Here is a 10,771-nt window from a genome sequence, read left to right on the forward strand (position 1 = left end):
GATTGGTATCAATCTTCTCTCGGCAAGAACAAGCATATTTCCCCAAATCTTGAACTCTTTCTTTCAAGGCTGGTGTATTTCATTGGTAGAAATTATGTGATTTGACAAGACAGAGGACTTGGCTGGGAGAGTTTTAGGTCGACATGTGTGAAGCTACAGGTTCACATCGCCAAGGGAGGAAATACTCATCACCTTAAAGTTTGGTTTAGAAAAGAGGGCAACCAGTTCTTTGACTTCCTCTCTCCAGCCTTGGTATATCAGCTCCTTTGCCAACTGGAAGCAGAGAAAAAGAGACAGAGAGGCAGGATGTATTTTTTATAATTAGAGGTATACATTTATTTATATCATGGCCTGAGTGAGGTTTGCTCTAGTCCACACTGTACAAGCCAAGAGAGACAGAGAACTGAGCAGAGAGACAGAGAGGGTTCAACTTGTATCTGATTCAGACTGCAGTGACACGTCATCAGTACTTTTATTATTTCTACATTTTCATATGGCCCCGTTCACCTCACTGGGACTTTGCTTTTTTTCTTCTCTATGTTAACTATTTGTTCATGCTGTTTTAGTTTTGTGTCTTTTAGCCACTGTCAGAAAAAAAAGCTCCCGAATGTTCAAGGCTACACGACAGCTGCGGCGACAGCTAAAACAGAGCAGCCTTGACCGTCAGCGGCAAGTGGAGAGGCGGCGAGTGACTGTGTGCAGTCGCCCGTCTTGTCAAGCATATTACTGTAATGACTTCTACTGCTTCAAGATGTCGAGGCACACTCCAGAGACACAATGCATGAAGGTCATTAGTTTCCACTGTGAGCAAACAGAAGCCTCTCTGAGGGGAAACAGACCCATGGTTTGGCCCTTCCAGTAGGTCCTGATGATTTAAGCCAGGCGGAGAGTCGCTGTCTAACAGAATCTGAAGCAAAGGGAGTGAAGAGAAGGAGATGGAGTGGAGTTCTGGGGAGAGGACACGGGTAGATAGACAGTATGGAAACATGGCAGGAATTGCAGTGTGCAGGGTATAGGGAGACGATAAAGGAAAGCAAATGGAGGGAAAGGGGAAGGAGAGAGATAATGGAGGGGAGTGTGGTTAGAGGAAAAGATGGAAGCATAGAGTAAGGGAAAAGTGTAAAATGAACATCCTCATTTAAGGGCCCTGAAACATCAAGCCAACGGTCAGCTGTTGGTCAGTGTTGGGCCGTCAACTAGCAACCGTCGCCCAAGTTTTTGCTTTGTTTGCACCGTTGGCCCTTGTTGGCCCTTTCCGTTCCTTATCTGCTTTTTTTTGGCCGATTCAGCATGTTTGGTATCAAAGACGGCGGAGCCCGTCGGGTGATGTAATTACTTTGAATGCCAGTTCAGCTCAGCGCACCAGAGGAGAAACGGAAGTGAGGAAAGTAAACAAAGAGCTAATGTTAAGAGGGAGTGAGATCAAAGCAAACTTGTTACATAAGGTAAGACTGTTTTTCTTTAGCCATTGAGCTCTTTAGCAGAAACATTTCATAATCCATCCATTTTCATCTGCTATCCGGGGCTGGGTCGCAGGGGCAGCAGGCCAAGCAAAGCATCCCATATGGCCTTCTCCCCAGCAACGCTTTCCAGCATTCCATGCCATTCCATTCCATTTCCATGCACCGAACCCCGATTCCTGTCCCTGCAGGTTGTGGGCCTGTAGGTAGTGATGGCCAAATAAAGCCCCATGAAGTATTTTCTTTATTTTCTGAGCCCACTAGATGGCGCTTGTTGTTCAACACAAGGTTGAAAGCACACTAAACTTCTTTGAGCCTCTCTCTTTAAGCCATGAGCGCCATCTAGTGGCCTCAGAAAATAAAGAAAATGCTTCATGAGGCTTCATTTGGCCATCACTACCCACAGGGCGACAGCTCTGTGTTATTTATTTGGGCTGAACCCGACCCTGCCCCATGGCCCAAGGCCCAGCCACTTTGCCTTTAGAGACCCTGCTAGGGGCTATTAGCCCCAGACAACTCAGCTCCCGGTTTCACAGGGACACGTAAACCCACCCACCACGTTAAGGTGGCGATTCTTGGAGGATAACGTTTTCCATTTCATAATGGTTTGTGTTATTCTTCACTAGCGCACAGTTAGTATGCTTTGTTCTTTCAATATCAGGTTGTGTTGTGATGTGCTAACTGGCTAACTAGCCTTTTAAATCCATCCTGCGGTCTTCCAGTTTCACTTTTTGAATCGCGCAGACGCAGAATGTACATGCTAGTTGGCTGTTGGCTGTAGTCTTTGCGGTGTGTTCATGTGCAAATTTTTGGCCAAGTCACAGGTGACGTGAGGCGATGAAACCTTCATCGCCACTTGTTCTTTTGATTTCACTGGACCAGGAACAAGAGGGGGAAAATAAGGAAATGAAGGTAGAGCACGATCAAGACGAAGGTAGTGGGATGAGATGGAAATATAAGAGTGATTGGTTGGTGACAGGAACGAAGATGACTGGTCTATGAAATATGATGCACATGATCTGAGGGGGATTGAGAGTGGTCGTGCCGATGTGAGTCACAGCCGTGGTGGGAGCACTCTCTGCCACTTCATTTTAAATCTGAAATTAATTGTATTCCTCCAACCTGAAACATTAGACTACACACAAAATGATTTTAGCAGTCTTTTTGCTCGGTGCTGTCCTCTGTGACCCAAACTCCTTGTATGCAGATACAAACTGATATCTGCTATAAAACACAACCTTTCAAGTGAGGTGACAGAGTTTTTGAGATAACATTTCATAATTCAGTGCACACAAGACGGACTGTACGTTCTACTCGTGCTACTGTGTGACAGGAGAGTCATCTGTACATCAGAGGAAACAATTTGAACCACAACCAAATCCTCCCCGTTCCCTCCGCTGTCAAACTGTCATCCTCGGCGGCGCGTCTATCTGCAAAAGATGTTTGGAGAGAGTCACTTACATCTGAGGCCAGACTCGCTGCGTGCTCTTGGACGGGGATTGGGCTCCGCTTCTCAAAACGCTTCAGCCGTTCGTGGATCTGTCAAATCAGGAAAGTATCGCAATCAAGGCTTTCTCTGCAGTAAGAAGACTCCTACTGCAACTCCAAATACTTCTACTACTACTACTTATAACATTAACAGCCATCCAGCTAAGAAACAGCTTCTTCTCTAAAACTGTGAGACTGTGTAATTCCACTAACTTAACATTGCTGCTTTTACTATTGTTATTATTAGACTGTTTCCAGGGCATGGCTGCACTACAGGCCCACTTGGCTTCCTTGTCTAATTTTTAGACCTCACATTTCTCATTCCTGTCCTCAAACTTGTCTTATATTTTAATATTTATTCACTAATATTATCACTGTAATACTTTTTTAAATGTGTGTTTTATTGAATGCTTCATTTCTTGGTTTTATTATTTGCTACTTCCCTGCCCTCTTCCTTCGTGAACACACGTTCTGGAAGGACATCAAATGATCCGTATCCTGATTTATAAAAATAAAATATAATTTATTTAAAGTTCTGCAGTGATACTGGTGCTGCAGCAGAACTTTTAGCAATTTAAAAATACATTTTAAGATGTGTTGCAGTTCAGTTTATGTGAAACTGCATTTTTATGACCTGTTTATTTTTTAATAGTGGTGGAAAATAACTAAGTACATTTATTCAAGTACTTTAACTTAATTTGAAGGAACATGTACTTGACTTACGAGACTTACTTAGCAGATTAATATTTTACACTTAATATGTATCATCATTGTAGAAAATAAGATACTTTTTGAAGCATTAAACCACCTAACAGAGTAGAGTACCTAATAGAGTAAAGCAGGGGTGTAATTTACAGGGGACATGTCCCCTACAGTTTTTCAGAAGGCAGTATTGGACCCCGCCATTTTTACAGTCAGAAAGTTCATTTTATATATGCAGGCAAGGTCAACAGGAAAGGGTTAACGGCTAAAGAAAATGACTGTAAACTTGTAGTGGATTGAAATCTTCCATTAAAGCATGGTGACCAGATTTTTTGGAGCAAATTCAGGAGTGTGTGTGTGTGTAACTCTAAAGGTAAAGCAGTTGGAACGGCGCTTGTGTCTTGTAAGTGGTAACAAATTACATAGACGATTAATGAAGTGGTAACAGTTTCTGTTTGAGTGTAGCTTGGATTGTGTAGTTTAAACATTGCAAGATGAGATGGATTTTGAAATCTTGAGCTCCTAAGGGTTTAATGAAGTTAAAATTGTACACTCTGTTACATATTAACATTTTATAATTTGCATTTTACTGCTCACTTTAAACATTTTGTTTTATTGCACCACCTTTATTGTTTTTTCAATATGATGGCCTGAACTGTGCCAACATACCATATATATATTACCTGAAGTTAAAGAAACTTTCTTTTAAAAAGGTGACTGTGAAATTTCTGCCAATAACAGAAAAGCCTCCAGACTGTAGTTGTATAATAGATACACATTTCGATAATTTCATCACCACTTTTGCCTGTATGCTGTATAAAATATTTTTTAGGACCATTCATTTCATGACGTGTCAAAATAACCCTTATGTACTTCTGTACTTTTACTTAAGTAACACTTTGAATGCCAGACAGTTACTTATTATGGAGTATTTTTACACTGGTATTAAAATAAGATCTGAGTATTTCTATCTTTTTGCTGCTTATTGGGGAACTCTGCTCATTTTCAGTATTTATACATATTATTCCTATGGTCTAAGACAAGGGTAGCCACATGCAGCTCTTCAGCCCTTCTTAAGTGGCTCCCTGTGGCTTAAAAAAAAAAAAAAAAAAAAAAAAAATAACAATTTAATTTTTACTTATCATCGTTGTAGCAGTAAAGCGATTCTTACATTTTCCAACTGTGTAAATGTGTAGCCTGAATAACACTGAATAAAAAATGTTTTAACATCTTATGTGCGTCATACGTCTACGGTCTGGCTGCTTTTCCTAAAATTTGCTGAATCTCAATAGCGATGGCGAGTCTTGAGTCTCCCTAATGTGGCTAGCCGTTGATTCCAAATCCAAAAAAGAAAATGTCTCAGAGGAAAATAGAGAATTTCATAGATTTGTTTGCTTTCACCACCAACACTGCAAAGTTTAAGTACCAAATAATCATAAATAGCTCACTGCAGAGGTGCTACTTTGTTGTAAAAACATATTAATGAGTGCCGGTTAGGAATGTTTACAGGCTAATTTAGATTAGATAGTTGCCATCACTATAAAACACTCCAGACAGAAAATGGCTCTTTTGAGCAAAGGTTGCTGACCCCTGGTCTAAGACAGTCCAAAAATATTACTAAACATGAACAACTCTCTCCCAAATCCAAAAACTTAAGTGCTAAAACTCAAATTTGTGATGTCATCGAGTATAAAGTCTGCAACTGCTCTATAGACAGTGAACTGGGAAAGATGTTATAACTGATACTGCCTAAATTCTCACTTTATGGGTGGCGTTCCCCTTTGAATAAGTTAGAAAACAGCTGCTGTAACTGAAATGAATGGACGTAGAGGAGCACAAATCACTGCACAGCACAAATGTGTGTCGACCTTAAAGAGCAGGTGGAGCTTCTTCTCCATCAGCATGCTGTGGAGGAACCTGTAGTCCTCCTCTCTGTCTGTATGAGACTCTGTTCCAGACATCACTGATGATAGCAGCCTGCACACGCCTGCAGGAGGAGGAGCATAGCACGCCCACACACACATATACACACACCACATCCATAAGCACACCACCTGCACATGATCTTAATTTACAGAGCTTGTTTTAAAGGTTATGAGGGGAGGTCAAGAGCCCAAAGAGGGAGGTCAAAGGTTAAACGGAGGGTGTAATAAAAAAAAAAAGTCCCATAGGAGAGCTTTTAAAAAGATTTACTGTTATGGGGATTATTGCTTTATTCTCCAGTTATGCTTGTATTTCATATATTAACCTGTTAAACTGTGACACTTTGGACTCACCTCTGTGTTCTGTTCTGCTCAGCATCCTCCTCACTCTGAGAGAACAGACAAGAAAAATTCAACAAAATAAAACCCCTGATATATATTCTCATACTTGCATCAGTTTTCTTTTGTTTTTATTAGTGAAGAGGGACACCAGAGCGTGACACAGAAAAAGAAAGGATGAGAAAAAGGAAAGAAATGTTTTTTTCTACATGCACAAGATGCCTCTTCTGAGATATTACTGCCCCCTAATGGCAGTAGGAAATATTTCAACTGTTTTACTGTCCATACAGCTGTGTCAATAGATTATGAAATCAGTTTGCATGATTTTTGTCTGTGTTTATTTTATATAGTTCTCATTTATTTTATTGTTTTTATCTTGTGTTCTCATCGGTTATTGTTTTCTTTTATTTTGTATCACTCTAATTGTTCAATTTGTTGTGCGTCACTGCAATCTACAGGGCGATTAGTTGTCAACTTTGCTTATCTGCTTCAGTAATGATATTTTATTTTTATTGTTCTTTGCATTTTCTTAAAATTGCCTTGTTTAACTTGCTTGGATCCCGCATTATTTTGAATCCAGGATCAAACTGTGTAAAGCACTTTGTAACTTTGTTTTGAAAAGCGCTTTATAAATTAAGTTTATTATTATCATCATCATTATTATTATGATTGATTGATCAGTCTTACTTGGCTAAAATGGCATCAAACTAAAGATGAAAACATAACTCATGCTACAGGATTATTAATTATTGGATGTCCTCTGCTCAAAATGAATCATTTTTACACTCTCTTACATCATGAGTTTGATCAATGCTATTAAAATCATGAGGATCAGCTCAACAGAAACACACTTGTTAGATAATAGAGTCTATAAACAAATATTTTATTATCAATAAGATCATAATGTTAACACAGCTAGAGAAATACAATATTGTACTATGTATTTTTTAAAATATTTTTAATGTATCAATAGTACATAATAAAAAAAACTATTATGAAATAATAATTAATATGTTTGGATTAATACAGCTAAACTGGGGTACAGATTAGGAGTATAACACACAGGTTTCTGTCCATTCCAACAAATTTAAAGCAGAGGAAAGCAGCTCAACCACACAACATTTAAAAAGCACTTACCACAGACTCTGCGCTCCATCAGGCCCAGTTCAGACAGGCCATATCGCTTAATGCATAAAGAGTAGGAGCTACAGTTGAACATCCACTTTGTAGAGAGAGGTTGTATAGCGTTCGACTGGCCGGACTGATAGAGAGACTGTCCCTTATTCAGTCAATATGTGTCCGGTCTGACCTAAATCAAGCCGACGGGCAATCGATACAGCAATCAAAGAGCGTGGGGCGTAATGTTCGCCCACACCGGCTCACTTTCCACATATGATAAGTCCCACAGATTTAATTGAATGTGAGGTCAGCAGTTGCATCCTTTCAGTAGCCTTTTATTTTATTTATTTCTTTTTAATGTCACTCTTTTCTCTGTGGTGATCAGAGGCCGAGCCAGATGCTATCAACGTTCAGGACAGATTTTTTTTTTAATGGCAGCTATATGCACTATTTTTTAAGCCATTTGAGATACGAGAATACCTAAAATACTGTACATCATTTGGGAAAAACCCAAGTCTTCAGGGAAAACAATTATCCTGTAGAGCCTACACCCTATTTTATACCTCACTGTTCCAACTGTCTTCATCATTCTGAAACTCTGACACGACAAATGTTAAAGAGGACTAATTTTCACCCCTGTAACCTACAAGGACATAAAAGTTGTACTATTTTTAAGGTGCATAACATTAGTATGGTGGGAATTTGGTGTAAACAGCATCTTGTTTTTGTTATACTGTGCTGGAGTTCACAGAATGAACGTTTAGCTGATAAATATGCTGCATTTGAATCCACACCATAATATTCTGGCCTGTTCTAATTGCAAATCAAATATCCCCAACAATGCCCAGTAACTTTGGTCTTCAGTATTTTGAATTAAATATTGGAAAAGCACATTTACTCAGGGTGGGGGAAAAAAGTTATGCAGCATAGGATTGCAATATTTTGCATGGCAATATTGTATCGATACATTGATTTTTTTTTAATTGTATAGATTATTAATATAATTTCATTTTTATTTTATTTGTTTTTTAAAATTTTCTTTTATTTATTCTTTCATTTTCTGATTTTTTTTAATTAACTGGTCATTTTTTCCATCCACTAGATACATTTTGCTAAAAATGATTTGAGTGAGATGAACAGACTGAAAACTTCTTTTTATTTGGTAAGACAGATTTTGACAAGTTTTACTTTGGCATTTGTTTGCAAATGAAAAAAAAAAAAAAAGGTAATAAACTGCAGTAGATTTTATCACAATACTTGACATGTTGCAAAATGTGACTTAAGCACTGTGATAATTTCACACCATGGGCCCTCTGGTGGTTACCAGACTTAACATTAAAGATAAGATAATCCGTTAATTCATCCCACAGTGGGGAAATTTGCATCACTGCAGCAGCAAGGGGATAGAGCAAAGAAGAAGAAGCATCAGTTAAAGCACACACACACACACACACACACACACAAATTGACAGGCTGATGAATATTGGACAGGGCGTCTGCAGGTCCTCACAGAGTCTTAAATTTTTATAAATAATTTATAAATATTGGGCCTTAAAAGTCTTAAAATAGTCTTAAATTTAAATTTGTGGGGTCTTAAGTTCTACAAACATTTTATCTCATTTTATTCATCCATCTTTTGATTTGATTTTTGTTAAAATGAGTCAAGCTGTGTGAAAGTCCACATTGCTGTTGTTACAAATTCTTAAACTAATACTGTCTTTTTATTTTATACTTTGGCTTACCTGTCGGCAAAATGTAGATCAGTCCAACTCACTCCAGTGACCTTTTTTTTTTTTTTTTTTTACATTAAACCTACCTGGCTACCTGTTTGAATAAGAAAGAAAATTCTCTTAAAAAGGTCTTAAAAAGCCTTAAATGTGAGTATCAGATACCTGTATAGTGATGGCCAAATGAAGCTTCATGAAGCATTTTCTTTATTTTCTGAGCCCACTAGATGGCGCTTTTTGTTCAACAAAAGGTTGAAAGCACACTGAAATGCTGTTCTTTGAGCCTCTCTCTTCAAACCATGAGCGCCATCTAGTGGGCTTAGAAAAGAAAGGAAAAGCTTCATGGGGCTTCATTTGGCCATCACTACTTGTAGACACCCTTTTGGAAGTATTAAAGTATGGGTATTTATATTTAGTTAGTTATATTTGTCAGATAAACAACAAGGATATATATAATTTTTTTAAAAAACCTAAAAGATTCAGGGCTTTTGGGAAATCATTTGAGGCTGGGGCTCCAGAAGCCACCCCCCAGCTCCACCTCTGGTGGTGATAGGGTGTATGGGTGTTCTGGTTTTTGAGGTAATAGAGTCAATATGTGTGGAGGTTAGATTTTGGATGATGCATGTCAAAATATCAGTCCAGTTACCCCTATTTATTGGGTTCAGGTCTTGATATCAGGGGCACCATGACCCTCTGCAAAGCAATCAATACTTACCCAGTGCAGGAGTGTCAGCATCACCCTGACCTTTGACCTCTGTGTGGGGATGTTACCTGAAATTTACATGTAGGCATCAATACATGTAGGGATCAAAATATACAGTGGAATAAATGCAGAGATAAAGATTCATCTGTTGCTGGTCTATACTGTCATGGTGTCTCATCATCCACACACCACTCAGGACAGTCCCTGTAGGACAGTTCAGTGTTGGACACACTGTCCACGGAGGACAAGTGTTCGTACCGTTAATACATGGAGACAACAGAGCAGACTAGCGGACAGACCGTGGGTGTGTCACAGAAAATTTTCAGCCAACGAGATGTGAACTCGGAGGAGGAGTTCTCAGCACCAACTCGCTCCGTTTTCAGCTGCGTCACGTTAGCCAGAGACAGCTGGGCTAATACCGGAAATGAGGCCGCTGGCTTCAAAATAAGAGCGCAGACTTAAAACTGCCACAGTGAGGAAAAATAATTACTTTTGTGGTGAAAATGAGGTCGTGTTTCCCATGCTAGGAGGGTGTTATGTATGTGTGTGTATATATATATATATATATATATATATATAAATTAATGGCAAGTCTAGTTGCCTCTTATGCCCTAACTTCAGCATATAACGCTAGAGTATGTCCTTTTTTTTCCCACATCACTTGCCCAATTAACATAATATGTCCTGGCAGAACAAGAGAATAGAGAATTTTCTTTATATATGATAAATATACTATATTTTCAAACCATGACAGCTCCTCTTTGCAATACTCTGGCCCATAGGTGTATTGGTAGTTGATGAGGTAGGTGTAATACTGGGTAGACAGGCAGGTTACCAAGGAGGGGGTGGGTATACTGAACTATATATTTCAATGGCCTGTAGGCTAAAAGGTGGGTGCTGTAAACAGCCAGAAAATGAGTTGGGTACACCCTGTATAACTGCATATACCCTCCAAGGGACTTTACAGACAGTGACAGATCTTCCTATAGGCGACCACGGAAGCTATAAGACTTTTTGTAGGTGATGTAGGCAACTTATAGCTTGCCTTTTTGTTGTTGTTCCTTTTTTGTGGGTTTTTTTGACATTCAAAAAATGGAAACACAAGGAAAATGGAGAGTCGAGTGTATTTGGAGAGTATTAGGGTGAGAGAACATGAAAAGGCGAAAGCTAATTTTGGGACATTTATAATGTGCAACCCCTCAGATTTAATAAAATGGAAAAGTATGATTCAAGAAGTAAAGTTCACGGAGAAAGTGACTCACAAAGAGAGGAATAGGGAAGATGTGGCTCATAGAAATGTGGCTCATAGAA

The 10,771-nt window shown here is 39.0% G+C and overlaps 1 protein-coding gene across 1 annotated transcript in view; it reads right to left on the minus strand.

The window, feature by feature from the left end:
- LOC117271707 (MAGUK p55 subfamily member 7-like) overlaps window positions 1-10,771 on the minus strand; it is a 38,963-nt gene that overhangs the window by 27,575 nt on the left and 617 nt on the right. The window contains exons 3-6 of the mRNA XM_078172852.1: window positions 5,927-5,961; window positions 5,519-5,637; window positions 2,922-2,999; window positions 193-273 (exon numbers count right to left, since the gene is read on the minus strand). Coding sequence (XP_078028978.1) covers window positions 193-273; window positions 2,922-2,999; window positions 5,519-5,637; window positions 5,927-5,961 — 313 coding nt within the window. The remainder of the gene's footprint in view (window positions 1-192; window positions 274-2,921; window positions 3,000-5,518; window positions 5,638-5,926; window positions 5,962-10,771) is intronic.

The sequence above is a fragment of the Epinephelus lanceolatus genome, chromosome 12 (genome assembly GCF_041903045.1).
Source record: "Epinephelus lanceolatus isolate andai-2023 chromosome 12, ASM4190304v1, whole genome shotgun sequence".
NCBI classification, from domain to species: Eukaryota; Metazoa; Chordata; class Actinopteri; order Perciformes; family Serranidae; genus Epinephelus; species Epinephelus lanceolatus.